This window comes from Meles meles, chromosome 20 (genome assembly GCF_922984935.1).
Source record: "Meles meles chromosome 20, mMelMel3.1 paternal haplotype, whole genome shotgun sequence".
NCBI lineage: Eukaryota > Metazoa > Chordata > Mammalia > Carnivora > Mustelidae > Meles > Meles meles.
This window is the reverse complement of record NC_060085.1, coordinates 58,503,446-58,527,348: the sequence shown is the minus strand read 5'-3', so window position 1 is coordinate 58,527,348 and position 23,903 is coordinate 58,503,446. Positions and strand designations below refer to the sequence as shown.

General features: G+C 58.2%; 2 protein-coding genes across 3 annotated transcripts; one reads left to right on the top strand and one right to left on the bottom strand.

Annotated features, from left to right (window-relative positions):
- Positions 1-2,721: 2,721 nt before the first annotated feature.
- GATA2 (GATA binding protein 2) lies at positions 2,722-18,012 on the bottom strand. Of its 2 annotated transcripts, none has more exons than XM_045991286.1 (6): positions 16,447-18,012; positions 10,268-10,544; positions 9,193-9,834; positions 7,283-7,428; positions 5,292-5,417; positions 2,722-4,701 (listed from the first exon to the last, which is right to left on the bottom strand). In XM_045991286.1, the coding sequence occupies exons 2-6, from the start codon at positions 10,494-10,496 to the stop codon at positions 4,402-4,404; spliced, it is 1,443 nt and encodes a 480-aa protein (XP_045847242.1). In that variant the 5' UTR covers positions 10,497-10,544; positions 16,447-18,012; the 3' UTR covers positions 2,722-4,401. The 2 variants fall into 2 exon arrangements, with proteins under 2 accessions (XP_045847242.1, XP_045847241.1); XM_045991285.1 differs by lacking the exon at positions 16,447-18,012 and adding an exon at positions 11,214-11,351.
- LOC123932238 lies at positions 12,111-23,030 on the top strand. The gene is made up of 4 exons (XM_045989973.1): positions 12,111-12,218; positions 12,645-12,923; positions 13,302-13,590; positions 19,852-23,030. The coding sequence occupies exons 1-4, from the start codon at positions 12,111-12,113 to the stop codon at positions 19,932-19,934; spliced, it is 759 nt and encodes a 252-aa protein (XP_045845929.1). The 3' UTR covers positions 19,935-23,030.
- Positions 23,031-23,903: the final 873 nt, after the last annotated feature.

The following is a 23,903-nucleotide window of genomic DNA, read 5'->3' as shown; positions in this document are numbered from 1 at the left end:
ATTCTAGGCCCTAGGCTCCACATCCTTGGCACTAAGTCTTGGGTTCTGAGCTCCAAGCTCTAGGCTGAGGATTTGAGGGTCCATGCTCAGGACCCTCAGGCTGAGTTCTGGGCTCAATGTTCTGTGATCTGGATTCTGAGGTCGATGTTCTGGGCCCCAGTTGGATTTAAGTTCTAGATTCTGAGCTCCAAGCTCTTAGCTCTGAATTGGAGGGGGACAGGCTCTGTGCTCTGTGTTTTGGGTCTGGTTCCTGACTCCTGGGGGATCGGTCATGCACCCAAAGCTCTGGACCCCAGGTTCTGACTCTGGGCTCTGGAATTCAGGCCAGGTAATAGGATGAATTGCTGGAGGCCAGGCAGAGTTATTGTGTTTACTGCATAGAAGGGAAGCTCCCCAAGGGCAGGAATTCCTGTTTCTTTCATTCAGGGGTATAGCCCCCACACCTACAAGAGTGTCCGGTGTGTAGGAGGCTTTCAACAGGCAGGCAGACGTGCACACCTGAGTACATGATCATCTAGACACACAGTGCTGCAGTCAAGAGCCAGGGCATGAGAGGGCAGGACCGTCCCTGCCCTCACTGTGGCCACAGCTGACAGAAGGGGAGGCTGGAGTGCTGGGAGCTGGGGAAGGGCCGAGAGGGCCACCACGCTTTGAGACGGGCAGGCCAGGACCCATCCAGCTACACAGCCGGCTGGTTCCTACCTGCTCTAGGTTTCTATTCTACAGGAAAAGGATGCAGATAGATGGTGGTAGAATGGCACAGCAGAACAGAGGACTGCCGAGTGAGTCAGAGTCCCAGGGTTGCGCCTTCTGCGCTGCCCTGATGGGCTGGGGTATCTGGGACCTCCTGGGAGGCCTGTTGCCCTCCACAGGATCCTTGTTTCCCCGAGTCCAAGCAAACACCCTGCCAGCACCAGCAGTCTGGGATGGGAAGAATGAGAGGAGGGGCTTCCTGGACCACGTGGACATCAGGGCTGCCCAGGAGCAAGGAGGCTGGCCATCAGAAATCCTACTCATTGCAGACCCAAGGTGCCAGAGACGGTGATTAGAGCCAAAAAAAAGGTCATCATCAGGGACATCTGAAGAGAATGACTAGTAACTGGGGACAGTAGCATCACGGGAGATAACATCATTCAAAAACATCATCAGAGAGGTGGTGGTTATACACTGAGCATCAGGAGGTCCTGGGGAGCAGTATGATCATTGATTGGTTATGTCATCCCTCACTGATCAGGGACATGGGAGACCGAGGATGTGAGCAGCAGGAGTGTTACCTGGTCCCCATATCCTTGATGACTGAGTGTAGGGGAGACAAAGGTGATCACATTCAATGACCAGAGCCATCCAGAGATCCAGGTGGTGGCAGCAATGGTTAGAGAATTTAGCGAACAGAGACCCAGGCGGCTGGTGATACCAATGATGAGGAGGCTGGCAGTCAGTGCTCCTGGTGACCAGGATATAAGGGACACTTGGTCATCAGGGACTTGGAAGATGAGACTCCAAAATCCTTATGCTGGACCCGAGCAAGCTGAGTGATGAGCACTGGGGAGCCAGGGATGTCAGTCACCAGAATCACTGGTGACCACATCGACAGAAAATTTGATGGGAAGAAGATCCCATGATTAGGGACATTGGTCATTAGGTATATTGTTGGTTAGAGATGTTGGTGAATGGAGACAAGTGATCAAAGTCATTGCTAAGGAAACATTGGTGATGACAATAGTGTGATTGGAGATACTGGGGAGAAATATGAGTGATCAGATCTATCAATGATTGGAAAAACATTGATCGGTGACATTGATGGTCATGCTTCTCAATGAACTAGGACATTAATGATTGCGGGCGTTGGGGACCAGTGCATTGGAAATCAGGAATGTGAGTGATAAGATGCTCCAGTGATCATAAATATGGTGAATGAGGAAATGCAGTGGTCATCAGAGATGTTGGCACCAGACACACTGAATATTAAAAATCTATGAACAGAGATGCTGATCAGGAATATGGGTGGTAGGAGATATCACGACCGGGTATGTTACCAGTAAGCCAGGACAGACAATCACTGAAGACACTGGTGATCACATTTTGTGGCTGTCAGGGACCAGACACATCCCTGATCAGAGGCATGGATAAAATATTGGTGATTGAGTGTTGGTGATCAGTTGTTAGGAATCAGATGTCTACGGTCACAAGCTCCAGCAATCAGACATGTCACTGACCAAGAATAGCAGTCATGGTAGCTATCTCCAATGACCACCTGTGTTGAATGAAGATGACGGCAATAGATGACATTGGTGATCAAAAACATTGGTGACCATATTTGTCAATGAACAGGAATATTGATGACCAGATAGCTCATAAACGATAGCTGATCAGCATCTGGGAGGAAGTAGATGGGGGTGGGGGCGGGGTCAATCTTTGTCGGGTTCTATGAGAGCCCCAGGAAAAGGATCAGTGTGTAGACCAAAGGCTGGAGAAACCACAAGCCTCTCCGTGCTTCCCCAGTATCCACCCCCAGGGGGGTGACAATGAGGAAGTCCAGGTGGGAGCAATGCAGGGGAAGGGGGTCAGGATCTCTGGCCCCAAGCAGACAGGGCCCCATCCCTTATTCCAGGAGCCCTTCTCTCCAAATCACTGGACCCGAAGGGACCGCTAAGACTGACTGCCTATCGCCACACCCAAGACTCAGCAGCCCAGGAGCCCACAACACCGGCCAGAGGCATTCACAAAAAGTATTTTATTATTCTTAACAGTATTCACTTTAAAGGAATAGGAGGATAGCATACAATTTTTTACAGACAATATATAAATGTTGTACATAATTAACAATAACTTAGTTCACTAATCCAAAATGAAACAAGCCAAATAAAACATAAAAACAGAAAATACTGCAGATTCTTTTTCTTATGCGGATACTAGTACAAAATAAGTTACTTCTGGCTGTGGTGCCCCCCACCCCCACGTAGCGATCGCCGGGGCCCCTATTGCACTTGGTCGACTACCTCGGCGTGATCCTCTTCCCCGGGGCCGGGCCTTTGCCGGCCGCCACACCCCACCACCTCCGCATACAGAATCTAAGCTCGGACACAGTTATGTACAGCTGTACCTTGGGAAGGATCCAGCCAGCCACAGCAAAGTGGAGCAGAACCCAGGCATTTCCAGGGACCCCAGCAGAGTCAAGGCCTCTCCCTGGACCCACCCCCAACTCCTGCCTTCGCCACCTGCCAGACCAACCCCTGGAAGCCAAGAGCAGCCAAGGCCCCTCCCCAGGCCCCCGGCTCCCCGTCCTAGGGCTGTGGGATCCAAGTACTTTTCCAAAAATAATTGTGAAGCTACAGCCTTGGTTTGTAGGTTTTATTCCTTTCCATAGCAAGGACTTCCGTGGCAATGTACAATCAACTGGACCCAAAATGAATTTAAAAATAAAATAAAACAACTAACTCCTCAGCGAGTTAAGCTTATGCAGTCTTTGATATATATATATATTTTTTCTTTTGTCTCAGAGTGGGAGGGGAGGGGGATTGAGGGGTGTTGCAGAAAAAGGATGTATGTACAGGGGTTCACCTGGCTGGGGCTCAGACTCATTAAGGGGACACGGGTCACACCAGCTTCGGCCTCAGAGCCAGGGGAGCGATCTGGGAGACATTTCCCCTCTCAAGAAAATGTTGTTTCCTTCCTGTGACCCAGCCCTGGCCTGGGAATCAGCGCAGGACCGCCCCTGATTGTCTCTGCCCTCCAGGGCCTGGCCGCCAGGGCACGCACCGCTCAGCCTCCCCAGGCTGCTGGCCTGGCCATACTGGCTCAGCCCAACCTGGGCTTCAGCTGTTTCAGGAAAGTAAGCCAGAGGAGAAGGTGTGGGCCACGGGCCACCGCCCCCCCCCCCCCCCGCCCTGCACACCTGCCCCCAGAGCCCCAGCAAGCAGATGGGCCAAGCAGCACTTGGTGCAAAAGACGACCCAGAAGAGAACTTGGGGGGCAGCTCAGACCTCCGCGTCTCCCCAGTCCTTGTTAGAAATGAGAGCACAATAAATTATTTTTGCCTACTCCCTTCTTCTAAAAACGGTTTGCTTCGTGTGTCCCCTGCCCCCCACACCTTCTTCTCTTTATAAAGTTGTCTGTTCTGTTCTCCAAACAATTGTCCATGATGGAAACCCCATCTGGGCAGTAAGCCGGGCCAAGGCTGCCTCCCAGCCTGGGTGAGGACCTTCACAGTGACCGTTGATGGCCAAGGGGAGCGCCCACAGGAGAGGCAGCTTGGGGCTCCAGCCGGGCTGGCAGGAGTGACATCAGTCTTCAGGGAAGGGCAGGCCGCTAAGGGTTTGGCCCACCCTGCCTAGGGCTGCCAGCCTTGCACTGCCGGCCACCCTCCTCGGCATCTGTCTGTCCGTTGCCGGGGGCATGTCCCTAGCCCATGGCGGTCACCATGCTGGATGGGTGGGGGTGGCCAAAGGAGAGGCTGGAGGAGGGGTGGATGGGCGTAGGGGTGGGCAAGATGTGTCCCGAGTGGCTGAAGGGTGGGAGATGGCCCACAGGCGCCATGTGTCCGGCCAGGGCAGCGGCGCTGAAGGGGGAGGCCTTCTCCTGCATGCACTTGGACAGCTCCTCGAAGCACTCCGCCCCTTTCTTGTTCTTCTTGGACTTGGTGGACATCTTCCGATTCCTCGTCTGGATCCCTTCCTTCTTCATGGTCAGTGGCCTGTTCACCTGGAAGCAACCACAAAACCTTCAGGAAGTCCAGTTCCCCAAACAAGAAACCAACCCTCAGCTTCCACATGGGGCAAAGACAGGTCTGGACCGGGGACCCCACTTGCAAACCCCCCATCCCCGCCCATCCAGGTCTTCCTGCCAGCATGCTACCCCGTCAAGAAAGGTGCTTTTCCCTGTGGGACCCGCAGGCAGGGCAGGGGCGCTGAGCCCAGTAAGTGCCAGCACTGCCCCCCCCCCCGCCGAGCAGAGAGCCCTGGGATCATGACCTGAGCTGAAGGCAGAGGCTTTAACGCACTGAACCACCCAGGAGCCCCTACTTTTTGTTTTAAAGAGGCACCCCCTCCCTGGACCTGCAGGGCCTCCCCCCTCACCCCCCCCCCCCCCCGCCATGGGGGACATATTCCAGCCGGCTGGTCCCCTCTTATGGGAAGGCCTTCTGGCACTGGGGGGGGCGCCGGTGCCTCCCAAGCCAAGCCACGCCGAGATGGTGGCCGCCCCCCGCCCCCCCCCACCCCCGCGCACCGGGGAGCACAAAGAGCAGCGGTCCCTGGGGAGGGGCAGGCCAGGCCAGGGAGGGGTGGACTCACATTGTGCAGCTTGTAGTAGAGGCCACAGGCGTTGCAGACAGGGTCCCCGTTGGCGTTTCGGCGCCATAAGGTGGTGGTTGTGGTCTGACAATTTGCACAACAGGTGCCAGCTCTCCTGGCGGCCGACTGGGAGGGGAAAGGCGGCGTCAGCAGGCTGGGCTCCCACGCCCCACCTCGACCTCCCTCCCGACCCTTACCCCACCCCCCTACCCTCCCACCCCTGTCCCTGCCAACTGAGCCCGGGAGCGGGAAAGCTCACAGGGGAATCCAGGCATCTCAGAAGCCGTGGAATTTTAGAATTTGAGACCTAAACCAGCACAGAACTTAGAATAAAGAACTCGTAGAAGCCTGATCTCGAAATCAACCGGGTTGCAAGAGATAAAAGGACACATTAGCCCCTGCCCCGCAACCATCGACTGGGGAAACCGAGGCCCTGAGGAGGCTGGCTCAATCCCCCTGGAGCTCCTGGGTCTGACTCTGCAGTCCCACGTGAGTCCTTTCAAAATCCACCATCCTGCGTGTGACGCGCCCCCCCCCCCCCCCCCGCAAGAGGCGAGGCAGGGACGACAAATGTTTAGGGAAGCCTAGAGCCGCGCCGTCCAGTACCATAGCCACTCGCCACATGGGAATGTTCGAAATCAACCCAACTACAATTTAATAAAATTAAGAGCTTCAGTTCCTTCTCAGGCATCAGCTCCATTTCAAGGAATCAACAGTCACGACCACAGCGGACAGGGCAGGGCCAGAACATTTCCATCAGCACAAGGCTGGTCCGTCTGGCATCCCGCACCCCAAACCACACGCTGCTGACTGCCCCGCAGCCCCTCAGGGAATGAAGGCCAGAGGTGGTCTGGAAAGGAGTGTCTGGTTTCTGAAGAAGGGAGCTGAAGGCTCCTGACAAGGGAAAGTAAGAGAGTCTAGACTGAGAAAGCAGATCTCCTCTTGTGGGCCCACCGGCACACCCCCCCCAAATATTTCCCAAAGAACCGCAGGCAGCAGGACAGGAGGTGGGGGAAGGAGACCGGGAGAGGCTGGGACGCCGAGGGCCGCAGCTCCTTTCCTGGGTCGCTGGGTCGGAGGGATCAGCCGGACTGCTGCCCCGGACTGCTGCCTCGGGGGCGGGAAGGGTGAGGGTGAGTAAGCGGCCTGGAGCTGGAATTCTGACTCAGGGGCCAACACCGTATCCTCCACCCCTACCCCCACCCGGGCCCTCACCCCGCCCTCGCTGGGGGGGCGAGGGGGGCGGAGAAGGGGGGCCCCCAAAGCGGCAAGCGATTTAAGCCTCGTAAATCACTTCGCCCTGAAAAAAATATATTTATTATTCTTAGCATTTTACGCATTATTTGCAGAGCGGAGGGTATTAGAAATTTCAAAACAGCCCAGCGAGAGGCAGGACTGAGCCGAGGAGAGGCTCTAAAACTCGCGGGGTCCGGAAACAGATACGCGGAGTTTCCTTATCTTCAGGCTGCAGATGTCCGGATAGGAAACTCCGGCAGGAGATCCGAAAGGGCATTTTTTTTAAATCACTCAAATGAAAATACACAGTATAGGTGACTCCATGGAAAAATAATAAAGGGCAGGTTTTTTTGGTGGTTGGTGTGAGTGTGTGTTTTATTTAAATAAGCGTGAGGAGATTGTGTGCTGGGCTACAAGGAAAATTACTTCATGGCCCTATTTTTAAAAAAAAAAGTTAAACAGAGGCCAGGGGACGGGAGTTGGGCCCTTGGACACTCAACGTTGGGGATTCCTGAGCTTGGTGGGGTAAGGATACCTGGTTGGTTGCGGAGGGGGAAATCTGGCCCCGGGCGGGAGAGGGGGGGAATCTGGCCTAAAAGAAGGGCCACCCCAAGTGATTTTAATGATAAAAGGATTTCAAGAGGCAAAGCAGCTGCCTGGGAGAGTTTGGTGGTGTTACTATTATTTTTTAAATAAGCCACTGGCCCGGCCCAGGTTGGCAGCCCCTCCCCAGCCACCTGCTGCCCCGCACTTACCAGTCTCCGCTTGGGCTTGATGAGTGGCCGGTTCTGCCCGTTCATCTTGTGGTAAAGCCCGCAGGCGTTACACAGGTAGTGCCCGGTGCCGTCTCGCCGCCAGAGAGGGGTGGCCGTGGCCCCACAGTTGACACACTCCCGGCCTTCTGAAGGGGGACAAGGAGAGACAGCGGGCCTGCCTGATGGACAAGGTCACGGGAGAGAGCCAGCGGGCAGGCGCCAACCAGGCAGCGGTCGGCCTCAGCCCGGGCTGCCTCAGCCCGGGCTGCCTCGGGGGGGGGGTGACTTTTAGCTCCAGCCCTGGGCAGGAAGAGGGACCTGGAGGAGGTTTTCCCCACGTAGGAGAGGAGTTCAGAGAGTAGCTTTAAGGCCAAGGCTCCATCTTCAAAACCCTCTCTCGAAGGAAGGGAAACAGGGCAGGAGGGAGGAGTGGGGCCAGGGCCCCAGGGATTCTCGGCGCGACAATGAAAGGGTATTTACAGCAAACTTTGCCGAGGGCAGGGCGGTGGCAGGAGTGGCCCCGCTCGACCTGGCCGGGCCTGGGAGGGTTCTGGCTCCTTTTCTGGTTCTGCCTTTTTTCTATCTTCCCCTGTTCCCCAGCTGTGTCTGCCACCTCCCGATTCTCAGCGCTCAGCTCCTACCCTCCTTCTGTTCTCCAAGCAGGGGGATTCCTTCTTTCTCCCCAACTTCCCCCTCTTCCGCTGGGGCCCTAGAATTCAGTCCCGGACTCAGATCGAAGGCGGTGTTCTTTAAAATAAAAGAAGCGTAAGCCCTTTCGTTTTTAAGCCAAGTGGACTAAGCGACCTTGGTCTTCTGTTGATGGTGGGTTTTTTGGGTTTTTTGTCTGTTGTTGTTGCTAAAAGACCATCTGGAATTCAAATCGAATGGGTAAAACAAACTTGGGAGAAGAGACTAATTAAAGGCAAGGTAGCTGGCCTGAGCGGAACGGGGACCCCAAGGTGGGGCTGAGGGGGGTGCCCGAGGTGGCGGCAGCAATCAGGCCAGGGAGCTGGCCAGCCTGGCGTCACGCAGCCCCTAGGAAAATGTCTCCCCATTTAGTTTCAACTAAATTGTCTATATATATGGGCAAGGAAAGGTTCCTGGACTGAAGAGTAAAAGTTTAAAAAAAAAATCTTCCTCTTTCTCAGCTTACAGGGATCGGGAAGGAGGCATTAACAGCCGGAGCCCTGCCCCAGCCCTGGTTTCTGCTCTATGGCCAGATTCTTGAACAAACCAGCTAGGCTCCAGCCTGTCTCTGCAGAGGCACCTACACTTCGTCCCCCTCACTCCAGCCTTCAGGGAGGGACAATGAAGGACACGCCAGGGGGCAGGGAGCAGGAACAAGTCCTGGGAATGTTGCTTTGGGGGAAATCTCCCAGGGAGATTGGGAAACATCAAAATCCCAAGATTGGACTGATTGAGTTGGAGAACCAGATTCCTTGAGGGTCTGGAGCATCTACAGTGCTCCCACAGCCTGCGCACACACTCACAAACACACGTACGCACAGCCTCCCTGTTGTCACTTGCGTACTGCATTCTCTCATAAACTAAGTCAAGAGGCTGTTCAAATTTTCACTTAAGATCCAGGGAAGGCAAGGGGGAATTCCCATCCCGTGTTCTGTCTGGTAGTAGCCAACCTTGAAAGGGAGGGTGAGAGGCGGGGAAGGGAAACGAACTTTGGGAGCCCCTCAGAACAGTTAAGAAAAGGGCAAAAGTTTGAGAGCTCCCTCTCTCCCATGCTGGAATCTCAAACATCTGTTGGAGGCTATTGGAGGGGAACATGACCCACCCTTAGATCTGGAAGACTGACGTTGCCCCATCTCCCCTATCATAGCCCTCCTCCCCCCAACCATACACACGAAAGCACAAGCCATCCCCACTCCCACAAGGGCCCTGGCACTGGCCTTTACCTGAGCAGGAGCGCGCCTTGCTGCGCTGCTTAGGGGTGAAGCTGGAGGCAGGGCCACCCAGGAAGCCTCCAGGGTGGAAGAGTCCGCTGCTGTAGTCGTGGGCAGCGGCTGGCACGTAGGACGGGTAGGTGGGGATGGGGTGGTGTGTGGCAGGCTGGGTGCCCATGGCAGCCAGGCCTGGGCGCAGGGGACTGCCGCTTTCCATCTTCATACTATCCGTCAGTGACACCTGGTACTTGACGCCATCCTTGTCCTCCCCCCGGGCTGCACTACCCCCTGCGGAAGAGGAGGCTGGAGAGGCAGCCCCGGTGGTGCTGGGGTCGGGGGACACTTCCTTGGGCGGAGTGGGTGGGAATCCAAAGAGGTGGGAGCCCGAGTGGGCTGCCGTGGGAGTGAGGGAGGCCACAGAGCTCCCGCTGCCTCCCGCACTCCCACCTCCTGCCCCTGGGTACACGGAGAGGGGGCCTCCGGGGCCTCCGGCCGCTGAGGGGTGCAGCGGTGTCTTGGAGAAGGGGCTCACGGTCCAGGGATTGTGGTGGTGGGCAGCAGCGGCGGAGAGGGCAGCTTTACCCCCATCGAGCCAGGGCAACCCAGGGCTGTGCAACAAGTGTGGGCGGCACATCTGGCCTCCTGTCAGACGGGCTGCAGGAGAAGGGACAGGGGTCAGGGTGGGCCGAGGCTGAGCCTCACCAGGGCTCTGATGTACAGGACCACAACTCCCAAGACAACCAGCAGTAACCTTCCCAAAGAAAACCAGAAACATAAAACCCCAACCGGCAATAATCAAGAATGTCAGTCCAGAGCTGAAGAACAAGTGGCACAGAAGGAACCCCACCGGATTGGGGCCTGGAGGGACCCCCCACAGGCCAACTGGAAATGGGCAGAAACCCTAGGGTGCCCAAACCCTCCCCAAGAGGCTGCTGCCCCCACCTTTCCCCGCCCCAATTTTTCAGTTGCTCCGATTCCTGCGGATCTCACATCCGGGAAGCAGGCAGCCGGGCCTTCCTCCCCTCCCGCGCCCAGCGCGCGTCGTGCCGCGCCTGGGCTCGCAGTGACCCACTGGCCGGGGGCTCACCGTGCGCGGGGCTGTAAGAGACGCGTGCCCGCGCGTGGGCTGGGTTGGCGTAATAGGGGTTGCCTTGCGAGTCTAGGTGGTTGAAGAAGACGTCCACCTCATCCGGAGGCAGCAGCTGCGCGGGCTCCATGTAGTTGTGCGCCAGGCCCGGGTGATGCGAGTCGGGGTGCTGCGCATTCAGCACGGCGGGGTGCGCCATCCAGCGCGGCTGTTCCGGCGCCACCTCCATGACCGGCAGTGGAGGCTGGGGATCTGGGCCGAGGCGGTGGCGGCGTCCCTGAGCGACGGAAGGGGGCGTGAGGGGCGCCGCCACGGCCTGACACCCACAAAGTCCCGCCACACGGAGTCCCGCACGCCGCTGCGCCTACGGCGAGCTCAGCGGAGGGAGAGTCCCGGGTGGGAGGAAAGCTCAAAGCTCAAAACGAAAGGAAGGCGGAGGAGAGGGTTCCGCCGCGCACATTCACATGGTGACCCCCGGTCCCAGAGCCAGGCATTCATGCACGCCGGGTCGCGCACAGGGACAAACCCCGATAGCAGTTACCCCAACAAACACATACGGAGTCTCACTTTAAGTCAGACACTCCACCGACCCCCCCCCCCTTCCCGGTACACAATCACATAAACACAGACCAAAAGTTGGAGACAGGCGCCTGGGCACCCACTGGGGCACATGAGCCCAGAGACACGCACATATCTACACTTGGCGCCAGATACGCATACCGACTTGACGACACCGCCCCCCCCCCCCCCGCAAACACGCACACGCAGCCCCAGCGGCTGGGAGCCAGCCCCCTACGTGCACTCCCAGGAGGCACAATCAGGACCTCTCACCAAGCCACACCAAAGCAGTCACCGGCAGCCTGGCCCCGGCCTTGAGCCCCGGAAGAGACCTCTCAGAGCTTGGCGCACCCCAGGCCCCCGGCTAGTTCTCGCACCCCAAACTTACACACGCAGCGCCGCGGGGAGGAGGAACCGCGGCCTCAGGGATGGGGGATCAGCACCGGCGGGAGCCGCGGGAGTGGCGGGCTCAGGAACCGCGCTTCGGGGGGCTGGGCTCACTGGGTAGGAGCGAGGGACAGCGCGCGCCTCGGCCTCAGGCCCGCCCGGCTCCGGCCCCTCGGCATCCTCGGGCCGCCCTGGCGCCAGCTCGCGACTCCTGCACAGACATGAAGCGGGGGCCGTGCACGCCTAAGAAGCCCGCGCCAGCCAATCAGGGCCGCGCGCCGCCCAGCCTCCGCCCCCCATTGGCTGAGCCCGCAACTCCCGGTCCGCCGGACTCCCGGACTGACCCGCGGGCCTGCCCCCCTCTGCCGGCGGGCCCCCTCCCAGCGCCCTCCCGGCGGCCCCTGCTGCCAACGCCCCCCGCCAGGACCCTCACCCCACTGGCCAACTGCTTCTCCCCTTCTTGAGGACACTCCTGGATCCCCCTAACCTCAGGGCCCTCCTCCCAGTAACTAACCTCCAACGGGGGACCCCTCCCCGGGAGCACGGGTCGTGCACCCTTCGGGTGCCTGGGTGTCCTCTCCCCGGGACCCCAGCCCTTCCACTCTCTGATACCACCTCCCAGCTGAAGTCTCAACTACCGACCCAGACCATTCCCTCCCCCTACTCGGGCCCTGGCTGGGCAGGGGGTTGGGAGGACAGCTGCGGGACAGCAACAGCGGTGAGGGGCAAGAACTATGAGACTCGAGCGTGCACCTGGGCCTCGGACAACAGGCCGCTTAGGACTGCGCTTGACCGGGTGGAGGTGGCCTGGCTGGCGGCTCCAGAGAGGGGGAGGGGGCGTCCCCTTCCCGGGCGTGGCCTTCGCAGACCAGCGGGCCGAACTGCCTGGGGCGAGGCCATGGAGACCCGGACTGGCGCCGGCGCCGGCTCGAAGGAGACGCCTCTGGGCAGGAGGAGGCATTTTTCCCTCCCGGGGGTCCCTGAGGCGGCCCCTGGGGAGAGGGAGGCGGGAGACTGAGAACGCCGTCCCCTAAGTCACCTGGAACTGCTCGCCACACACCTCCAGTGCAGAGATCCAGCTCTGTGGGGGGAGAGAGCCCCGTGCACAAATCTCCTTGCTCTCTCCCATTATACAGACCGAGGAGACCGAGGCTCGAAGGGAGCCTACGGCCGACGAGGGAGGCGGGGGTGGGGGGGGGTGAGTGTCGGAAACAAAGAACTTTGGGGGGGTTAAGACAGGTGCGAGGGTAAGGGGGAGGAATCTCCCTCCTCCAGCCCCTCTCCCTTAGCTGAGTCTACAGCTCTCGGAGTTAGGAGCCCAGAGAGATCCCAGGTGGGTCCGGGATAGGGGAGAGGGCGGGGGTCTGGGCCACCCCCGGGAGGGTGGGGGGAGGGGCGGCGGGATTGACAGTCGGTAATTGGGTAACTGGAGGCGGCTTCTCCGGCCGGGCGGCCCCGCCACCGCGACGCCGGGCCCCTGACGTCACCCGATTCGCCAGGAAATGAACTTTTTAATAATCCGAGGAGGGAGGAAAGCCCTCGGTCCCCTCGGCTCGGGGGGCTCCCGGCCAGGCCCAGCTCCGCGGGCGCGCCCCAGTCACCCTCTCGCAGGCAGCTCTGGGCAGCGCCGGGGGGGTGCGGGCACCGGCCAGGGGCCTCCTTCTGCCTCTGCGTCCGACTGTCCGTTCATCTGTCCGAGGCCCTGGCTCAGGTAAAGACGCGGGGCTGGAAGTGCGGAGCCCCATCTAGCTGGGAACCAGCGCGTCCTGGGCGCTTAGGGACCCTCCTGCCACGGCGACCCGCTGCGCCTCCCGCTCCGCTCCACTCCGAGGCGCGCGGGGCTCGCCCGGGCTTCTCGGAACTCCGCTCGGCAGGAGAGGAGCAGGAGAGGAGGCCGGCGCCAGCTGGGTAAAGCGCTCTGTGGCCAGGCAGTGGGAGCGCGACGCCGCGGGCGCCGGGCCTCCGCGGCCGGGCCGGGCCGGGCAGGTGATTGGCTTCAGTGCCTTCCAGTTCGCGTTCCCCGAAACGCGCGCGGTCTGGCCCGGACTCGCTGCCTCTCTGCTCGTCTGTCTCTCCTCCCTGCCTTTAGCTTACGATTCTTCATCAACGCGTAAAATGCGATCGTCAGAGCCTCGAGCCTGTTTTGCGTCCCTGGAGCCTAGCGGGAGCTTATCAAAGACACCGCAGCCCCAGGGACAATCCCGGGTGTCTGACAAGGCTGTCCCGTCAACCTGAACCCCGGGACCCAGAGCAGGAGGCAGCCAGCCGTTTGCCGGCCCGGGCCGTGAACGCCGGAGCCGAGCGGAAGCTTTCCGTGGGGCTGGAATCCGCGCCTTGGCTCGCAGGGACGTGGCCGCTGCGGGCCCTCCGGAAAACAGGTAATTCGCTTTATTTCCCCCAAAGGCGTAGTTCAAATGACCCCCATTCTGGGTGGGTCTGCAGTTTCATCTTTCCGAACTTGGCTAAAATACCCCTCCGGGGCAGCGTCTGGGCCACCGCAGGAGTGGAGGTGACCAGCCTGGCCGGGCCCCCTGCCTGAACTGCAGCTCCGAGTTGCCCGCTGGTCTGGCGCAGAACCCAGCGCGGGCGGGGATTTAATTACCCCGCTTGGCGGCTCAGAAAATCGCCGCGCGGAGAAGCTTAGCAGGGCGGTTAAGCAATGCTTGAGCAGGGGCCTCGTGAGATCCGCACCAGTCTCCCTTCCCGAAATCCCGGCCTAGAGAAAAAAGGGGGGGCGGGGAGAAGGGACCTCCCCCACGTCTCCTGAGGCCCCCCGGGCTTGCCTTACTCCAAAAGGCGGGCAGGCAGCCGGCTTGGCGGAGGCCTCCACTATGATTGGAGCTCCTGCGCTGGACACGGGACTGCTGCGTTCTCCCGCAGGAACGAACCCGCCTGGGAGAGAAAACAGGGATGCCAGGCAGGAGAAGTCCCAGCCGGCCAGTAAACACCCCCCACTCCAGTCATGAGTGTACATGTATGCCAGACAGACCAAGGGGCACTAGCCAGGCATCTTGCCCAGTAGGCAGCGGATACCATCTTAGCATCTGAACCCAAACAAACGACGGGGAAGGATCAGGGAGCCCCCCCCCCAAATCGGCTGGGATTGTGGGGAGCATCCTTGCGCCTGAGCAGAGCAGATTTATTTCAGTTTACAGCCTCGGGATTCAGGGTCTCCGGAATGCCCTCAGAGGGACGCCTTCCCTTTTTCATGTTTTTTTGTTCGTTTCCAAGGGTTGTTGCTTATAGCGGGTGCTGCCTTTTGATGGCACTGAGAAGCTGTCACTTTCCTTACATAAGAACAAGACTTTGAGAGGGACTGGGGAAAGGTAGCAGAAAAACTGAATTTTCTAACTGCCTTTTTCAAGTGGCCTGAAATTCCCCGAAAAAGCATGGGTCGTTGGTGCGGCTTGAGAGCTTTCTCCGGGGAGCAGGCAGCGCAGGGATCCGAGGCCCGGTTCTATGGGGCCTCACCCGCCTGGGCCTCGGCCCTCAGCTGCCGGGTCTTCCCCATCCTACATGGCCCTCCCTTCTGCGCTCTTTGTTTAAACTTCCCCCGTCCAAGGTAGCCCCTCTGGGACCATAAGTTGGCCCTCTCTTTGTAACCTAATTCTTCCCACCTTTTCCTATGGGCATCTAATTGGCCGGCAGTAGAGGGGAGATTCAAAGAAACCAGTTTGCTTAGGGGCCTCCCTTCCATAGGGATATTGAATTGTCAACCCAGCGACCTCCCAGCCCACGCTGGCAATGTGCCTTGAGGGGTACTGAGGAGGAAATGGGGTCCGCTTCAGCCAGAGGGGTTCAGAAGTCCCCACTGGGCAAGGCCTCAGATCTGCTAGGCCTGCTGCCATCCCTCCGGAGGGGTTCTGCAATGGAGGGAAGAGGGTTCCAACAGCCCCTTCGCTTGTTGGGGTTCACTTCCAGGCCCCCAAATGTGAAGGCTCCCTCTCCTCTGGCCTCCATGATGGCTCTCCCATCCCTTACGTCTTTTGGGCCTTTTTGAATCGCAAAACCCAAGGCCCATCGTCGGAGAAGTCTTGGCGCCCTGGGTCGAGGCGCCTGGGAGATCCTCTATCTCCTTATCAGGTTCTAACCACCTACCTCCAAGCCGGACAGCCTCCCCCACGGGCCCTGCTGAGACCTGCAGCAGTGGGCGGCGTTTTTCCCTGCTTCACGAACAGCCACGGTTTACTCTGGGTGCCTCGCGGCCCAGCGGCCCGGCAGCATGACAACTGGCAAATCCGTTTCGTTAGACGCAATTTGTTTGCAATTTGTCTACCCGGCTGGGAAACGCTCTCCAGACGCACTGCCCTACCTGGTTCTCGAATCCTGCCTACTCATAAACGAATCCCATCGCTAGGTGCCTGTGTAGACCCGGAGCTCACCGCCAGATGTTCCCGATCCCCGGGAGACGTAGCTTTTTCCAAAACAACGAATTTCCTTCCGTGTTTTCCGGGAAAGGAGCGGCCGCCACTCTCGGGGGCCCTGAACGCCGGATCTTTCCCCTCGCGGTTGGGGCAACCGGCAGTTCAAGAATTCTGCCGAAGAATTCTAGCCGCTGCCGAAGAATTCTAAATGCCCGGCGTCCAGACAGACCCAAACCGCCGTCTACGCCTCTGGGCGGCAGATCCCGGAGCCCGCGGCGGCCCTATTCTTATTGAAATCCCACTAAACAGATTCCTACTCCCGCTTGGGACTGGGGGGAGACTTCCAGACCCGGCGCTCTCCCCCACCCGCACCGCAGCCACACAAGATAAAGGGCCGCGGGGCGCGGCGCGCGGGGGCGCACGCAGAAGCGAGCCGGGTTAAGCCGCGCAAAGCCGGCGCACGGGACCAGTCGGCAGGTGCAGCCGCGGCTCTGCTGCCCAACTTGGGCGCCTCCGCCGCCGTGGCCCGGAGGTGGGGGCGGCCGAGACAAAGACCTCAGCTCCAGGGCTGGGAGGTGGGGCGCTTTGCGAGGCACAGGGAGTAACTCGGGCTCTCGGCCTATGTATGGCTGAATCCGAGAAATGGGAAAGCGGGTGGCCCGACGCGGGCCTGCTGTCCTCAACTCTGCAAATACTCCCTCAGGATTAGGGCCCCTGTGCCTTGGGGTTCGAGCCGCTGGTAGGACCAGGGCAAACCCCGAAGGCCACATGTCAGGGACCACCGGGCTAGGCAGATCGCGTTTAGGGGGCCGGCTGGGCCAGACCTGGGGGCTGGAAGGGCCTTGGCCAGGCGGAGGTGGGGGAACTTACCCAGCGAGGTGCGGCGGGCGGCGCCCCCGGGTGGACGGGGCCGAAGCGGAGCGGGGCGCTCGGCGCGGTGCGTGGCTAGGTGGGCCCACAGGACACCGACGCGGGCTGGCGGCGCTTACCAGCAGGGCCCGGGCGGTGCGCGGAAAGGCTACATGGTGCGCGGCGGGCCGCTTTTGTTCGCCCGGTGGCCGACGGGGGCCGGCTGGGGTGGGGGCGAAGGCAGCCAGGAGATAGAGGCTTGAGCAGCGAGCCCGGCGGCGCTGGCCTTGTTACCTCCCTCTCGCTCCCGCCGCCTCTCCCTCCCCTCCCCCCGGCCGCAGCGGCCGCTGCTTTTTATTTCGACAGCACTTTGAGGGGGCGGGAGCACCGCAGGGGGGCAGGAGGGTGCCCAGAGCTCTGTCCCCCGTTTCCCTGGTCCAGCCGCCCGGCGGCAGGCCGAGGGCCGGTGGGCACTCAAGGCGCAACACCCTACTCGCCCATACTGCAGACTACTGCCCCCTCGTAGGGGCGCACAAATGAGCACGCCTGCTCTCAAGGGTGTATGTTCAGAAAGCCCGGGATGTCTCTTTTTGGAGACTCTCCCCGGGGACCCTCACAAACCGTGGCCACAAGCGCTCGCGCGTACACAGCCTCCTGCTTCTCCAACCTTCTTCCAACAGTGCTCACGCGCACACGCATCTGTGCACATGCGTTAGTGCGTACAGCTGTGTCTGCGTGGACATCCTCAGCCAGGAGATGTGAGTCACACCGGCATGCACACGTGCACACACCCAAATGTAGCTTGTGAATCTGGCACGCACAGCACGGGCGCGCATTTGCGCGTGCGCCTCTCTCTCTCACTCACACACACACACACACACACACACAGACACACACACCTCCCTCACTTCCAGGCTGATTAGGCTAAATGTAGACACATGGCCTCTCCCTTTCCCACCTATACCCCCACTTGAATTCTCCCAATAGCAGACCAGAGCATTGCAGAAGTGGGGTGAGAGGTGTCTCCCTGGCCCATCCCCAAGGAACCCTCTGGCAGGAGGGAGCTAGGGAGTAGAGAGAGGGCTTGTCTTTGGAAGGCTAGGCAGAGGAGCTGGGTGTGGGAATCTTCCGGGCAAGAATGCTTTTGGGTTTGTGAGCTAGGAGAACCTTGGTATTGTACTTCCGAAGTCCCCACCTCAAAATTCAACGCCACAGTGGTTGTGTGTGTGTGTGTGGGGGGGGGGTGGTCCCATTCTAGCTGCCCTGGTGACTGAAAGTGGCCTGGGGATCTTGGGCCCAAAGAGAAAGTGCTTTCCTTTGGAAGCACGGGGAAAACTAGTGTGTGTGGCAGGGAGGAGTATCCAGCCCCCTATCCCCCTCTCTGTGGACATCTTCTACCTGTGGGTCTTTCTTTGAAGCTGATAGTGACTGTGTTGCATGGGTTATTTGCTGTGTGCACACAAGAGAATATCTATCCTGGGTGCCCCCATGCGTCTGTGTGCATTTGTGAACACGTGGGAAGTCTGCAAAACTGAGTATATTAAAATGCCTGTTTCTTCCTGTGGGTCCCTGAGAGTTTGAATATTGAGAGTCTGTGTTGTATGGGTCCCTGAGAGTTTGTGTATTATCTGTGGCTGTTTCAGAGCATGACCTCCGAAGTGCACATGGGAGAATGTCTCCATGGAACTGGGTGTGCGTCCCTGTGGCTATGTATCTGTGTGATCATTGTGTCCATGAATCATTTGGTGGGAAGCAACCACATCCAAGTGCTTGTTTATAAAATGGTGTATGTCTCTATGTGGATCGGTAGCTGTGCGTCTGGGTATCCTGTGTCTATGAATTGGGGTGTTTGTGCATGTTTGTGTGTCTGCCTGCCTATCTTTACCAGCATCGGCTATCTGGTGTGTATCATTATCTTTGAACTGATTACGGGAGGATGGACAGTGTAGAACGTAGCCAAGTGTGTCTGCGGATCGGTGTATAGCACTGTGTATGAACTGGTATGTGTTGGGGTGGGTGTTTGTGTCAGTTTACCTAGGGTGTGGGCATCTGTGTGTACAAATATATCTTTGAACTGTGTGTGTTACTCTACCTAGCATTACCCTGTGTCTGTTGTCTGGGAAGGAGTGTGTCCCTGGGTGACACACAGTACGTGTGTCTTCCCAGATCACCCACCGTCCCTAACTGGCGGGGCAGGCGGCCAGTGGAGCTCCAGGGTGCCATTTGTGAGGGCACTTTCTGTCTGTCTGTGGGAGGGGGAGATGAGCTGATAAGGCTTATCTGCCGACGCCAGCGCCGTGCTGAATAACCGTTCTAATGAGGTGGCCTCACTGGGACCACCCGCTCCCAGGGCCCCCAGCCTCACTGGGGCACAAGAGCAAATCCTCATGAACCCAGCAGGGCGGGAGTGTCTCCTGGGCCTTTTCTAGTTCTGTCTTGTTTCTTCAAAGGCGGGTTCCAGGTTTTACACCCCCACCCCACCTGCCATCTCTCTGCAGGGCTGGGCTGGGCTGGGCTGGCCAGAGCAGGCTGGAGCCTCCCAGCCTCTGGTGTGCAGTCAGGAACACAGCCTTAAGAAGCTAGGGGATGTGAGGCCCCTTGATGTGGCGGGCCCTCTAGGGTGGGGATAGATTGAGAGACATGGAGGCCCAGGGATGGCAAGACCCAGAGAGACAGGGAATGGGGGACGAGACAGGGAAATCCAAATTTTAAATCTTAAAAAGAAACTGGCATAAAGGGACAGAGACACCAGTAGATTGGAATGGAGGGGTGGGTTAGGGACATGCAGGAATTGACAAAAACAAACAACTAAAAAGTGGCAGAAAGAGTCAGAGAGAAGGGAACAAAAGCAGCCAAAGTGTTAACCAGAGAGGGAGGGAGAGACATGGACAGAGAGACAAGGGACAGATACAGAGAGGAGAGAGAGAGAGCAAAACAAAACAAAAATATAAGAGAGATGGGAAGACAGAAGGGAACCGGGACAGGCCTGGAGAGCAGTGGGAGAAGAAGGGAGCAGAAAGGACTCCAAAAGTGTCAGGGAAAAGTGGGTGCGCGGCATACAGGCTGGGCGGGATGGACAGATCGATGGAGGGAGCGAGGCAATACAGAGCACCGCGCCCCACGCTAGCGCGGGAGGCCGATCGCCAGGCTGCGGGCCCGGAGGGCTCGAGCGCAGAGCCCGCGGGCCGGGCGGGGCACCTAGCCGCCGGCGGCAGCAGCGGGCAGGGGCGTCCGTGCGGGGCTGCGCCGCTGTCCGGGGTAATTTTTCATCTCGGCCGGCTAATCTTTGTTCCCGGCGAAGATAATGAATAGCCAATCGTTATCTGCCCGGCTCCCGGAGGCTGCCCGAGAATGGGGTTGTACAGGGCTGGGAATTGTTTCCAAAGTGCCGCGGAATAAATGGTGTTCCTTATCTCTGCCTTCCAGATTATCGGAGCCCTTTCAGAGCGCGCACAACAAATGCGCCCGCCATCGAATGCATCATTTACCACCGCAGATCCGCGCGCTGATGGGCAGGCAGATAGCGGTCCGCGGGGGGCACGCCGGGCGCCCTGTGCCCGCGCCGCCTGCCTGCCTGCCGGGGGGTACTCGCCTGTGCGCCCCCGGGTGTGCCCGGCGTGTTTGGATGGACACTCGCCTGTGCCAGTGGATGGGCACCGAACAAGAAAGGGTATTAGTGTGCATGCGGGGATGTTAAAGAAGTGTGCTACAGGAAAGTGCGGATGTGCAAGCCCACGTGCACGTGCGTGGTGGGCATCTGTCCCTGGAGCTGGCCCCGCCAAGGCTGTTTGAGGGAGCACAGAGGAAGGGATGTTGCACGTGAGTGTGTAGGCATGCATGTTACTTGGGGTGGGTAGACACGTGTGTGAAGGAGTGGGTGTGCAAATCTGTGTCTACAGGTGTGGCGAACGAGCGTACTGTGTACGCATCCGCCCTGGGTGAGGCTGTTTAGAAGTGCACACAGGGTGCGTGTGTATGTGTATATTTGGACATGGGTGTGTTACTCTCCTGAGTGTTGTGTGCCCGCAGGTGTCCCACAGTACTCAGTGCTCAGTACTCACTTCATACCGGCCTGTAAGCACACCTGTGACTGCTGGGAGTCAGTGAGTGCGCAAGGTGGCAGTGTCCACTCCGGTGTGCACAAATCTGCGTGAAGGCGGTTGCGTTGTTGTGTATCTGTCTGCCTGGGTGTGCCGGGGTGTGCTGCAGGAGGGTCAAGAGGGAAGGGCAGTCGGGTTGTGCCTGCGCCTGCACGTGTAGGCTCTGTACACGCGAGCTGGGGAGCTGGGACCCCTCTCCAGCCTGGGGAACAGCCAGCCAGCGGGGGGCGAAAGGTGTGTGCGGGTGTGACAGACGCCAGTGTAGGGAATGGGATGTGCTAAACGGTGTGTGCGGCTGCGTAAGGGAGAGGCGTCTTCAGAGGAGTTTGGGAACATCCAGGAGTCCCATCCCGCCGCAGCAAGCACGCCCTGCCAGGGCCCCACAGCCTCCCCGCTCCGGACCTGAGGACAGAGACTGGAGCCCCGCCGCCCCAGGTCCGCGCGCCGTGAGTGACACGCGCCGCCGACAAAGGCTGTATTTTTCCAGGCTCGAGCCCCGCCCGCGTGTGCGCGGGGGCGCGCGCGCGATGGTCCCCATGGCGACGCAGATAGCGCCGCAGCCATTTTCCCTATCTCCCCGGGGTCTATTATATGGCGGGATTAGCTCATCTCCAGGCAGGTCAAACCCAAAGTCACACAACCTGCGGCGCGGGCCCCGCCTCCCCGCCTGGCTGCCCCTCCCCCGCCTGAGGGGTCTGGTGCGGCCCCGCGACCCCCGAGTCGCGGCCCTTGCGCAGGCGCAGAGCGCCACCTGGCGACCGCCGGTGTCCTGAGTGGGGTCCCCGGGAGCCGGCAGCCTGAACCCGAGTCAGCAGACCGAAGACGGAAGAGATGGCGCAGGGTTCCTTTCCTCCCTGAGGTGGACTCTCCAGAAGCAGGGGCTTTGTTTTGTCACTGCTGTGTCCCCAGGGCTGGGCTGACACACAGTAGGTCTCCATAAGTGCTTCCTTAAAGGATCGATGGCTGGCAGGAAGTTATAGACCTAGCAAACTGTCAAAGGTCACACAGCTTAGTTGGCAACAAGAAATCATTTCTTAGACTGTATCCACTGAATTTAGGATAAAAGCCAAACTCCTCTGGAATCCGGGTAATAGCCTTTGCTGATCACTCAGACCTATTTTCCCCCTTTCTTGATCCAGTCACAGTGGCTTTCTTTCTGTTCTTTGAACAAGCCCGAACATTCCCACCCCAGGGCCTTTGTGTCTGCTGTTCCCACTACCCAGAGTGTATACTGTCTCTGTTCAAATGTCACCCCTCAGAGAGCAAAACTGAGCCTTCGGACTTTTCCTTTAGAGTAAGTGCTTAGCACAAGTAAACTAGTCTCCTTTCTGTTTGCACAAGTTGCCAGCTTCCCTGCCCCACTGGAATGCTAGGCTTCCTGGGGGAAAGGGAGTCAGTCTTGTTCCCCAGCAATAGTCCAGGGCTGGAAACTCCTCTCCCAACTGATCGGTATCAGGCACAACTTTGGGAATGAGTGAATGGGGACAAAAGAAGGCCAGAGCAAGTGGGACAGCTTGTGCCCTGTTATCATGATCATTTTTCCTTATCATTAGACCATTCCCCCCTACCCTGCCCCTGTCTTTTGCTCACCCTGGCCCCAGGATGCCTGGCTCCACCAACCTCCCCTTCTGGCAAGTCCAGAGGGGCCTGGGACTTAAGGGAAAGAGCACCATGGAGGCCTCTCGGCAAGGCGTGCCTGCCTTGCTTGTGGGGGAAGAGAACACTTACCGCCCCTGTGTTCTCAGGGAGCCGGGGCCTCTCTGGGAAGGCCTGGGCCACCGGGTGAGACTTCAGTCATAATACAAGATAATTATACCCAAATTGTCACGAGGAGGTGATGATTAATTGCTATGCATGGGACGGGGACTGTGAAGTAACTAGAACTGGAGAAGGCCACAGGCCCCACTGAGCTTCCAGGCCCGTCTCCAGGCCAAGCCTCATCCTGCTCAGGGGGCTGGAGACAAACCCTGTGAGAGGCTTTGCCCAAGGACTTGGAGAATTAGCTCCCTGTTCCCTCAGAAGTGCCCCAATTCCATCCCAGGAGAGGAGCTGTGGGTTAACACAGGCTCTTGGGCCAGGACTCCCCCCAATATATACTCACACCCCTTCTGGCCTGGAGGCCTTAGGCAAGTCACTTTCCCATGCTGAGCCTCAAGTCTGCTTCTGCAAACCTCCCTCCAGGTTATGAGAATACTCATAAGCATGTATTTAAAAGGAGTTTTGTGATCCAGCCTTCGGAAATTGGCAATCCAGGTCTCAGGGGCCCATGCAGTGACCAATTGTCGCCAACATTTCAAAGTGGGAGATTTCACATAAAGAACTTTATTTTCAGCTTCTTGAAAATTTGGAAGGTTGGCTACCCTGGGCCCACATTGTGGCCTGATAATGTAATGCTGGAGTTCTGTGTCACCAGCCTCCTGTGCACTGGGGTCTTCACCCACCCACTTGAGGCCCCCGGGTCAGGGATGTGTCCCTCATAGAAATACTGTTTGCCGTAGCTGTGTTGGTTTTTTTTTTTTTTTAAAGATTTTATTTATTTATTTGACGGAGAGAGAGATCACAAGCAGGCAGAGAGGCAGGCAGAGAGAGAGGAGGAAGCAGGCTCCCTGTGGAGCAGAGAGCCTGATGCGGGGCTGGATCCCAGGACCCTGAGATCATGACCTGAGCCGAAGGCAGCGGCTTAATCCACTGAGCCACCCAGGCGCCCCAGCTGTGTTGGTTTTGGTCTTCCTTCTCTGTATCCTTTGGTGGAATTTCCAATATCTTTCTCCCTCTGGGTACTGTAAACCACTTAATAATGAATTAATTAATAAATCCAATCAACACTTTAAAATAATGTGTTTGGCCACACTGTTTTAGAACCAGGATATACATACAATACAAACAAAAGAGAAACAGGGAACAGTCAGATATAACCACACAGATTAATACATCATCACAAGTTGTGACAGAACTCTGAGGGGCAAAGAACATGTATTTACAAATATTGAATCCAAGCGTATTTGCGGAGACCTATGTTGGGTCAGGTCCTGTGCTGAGAGGGGAGGGCATGGGACGAAACACGATATGGTCACTGTGTGCAGACAACTCCAGGGTGGTGGAGGGGTAGGCACATTAAGAGATTCTGTTAAAGGGCGCCTGGGGGGCTCAGTGGGTTAAAGCCTCTGCCTTTGGCTCAGGTCATGATCCCAGGGTCCGGGGATGGAGTCCCTCATGGGGTTCTCTGCTCAGCAGGGAGCCTGCTTCCCTTCCTCTCTCTCTGCCTACTTGTGATCTCTGTCTGTCAAATAGATAAATAAACTCTTTAAATAAAATCTTTAAATCTTTAAAGATTTTATTTATTTATTTGACAGACAGAGATCACAAGTAGGCAGAGAG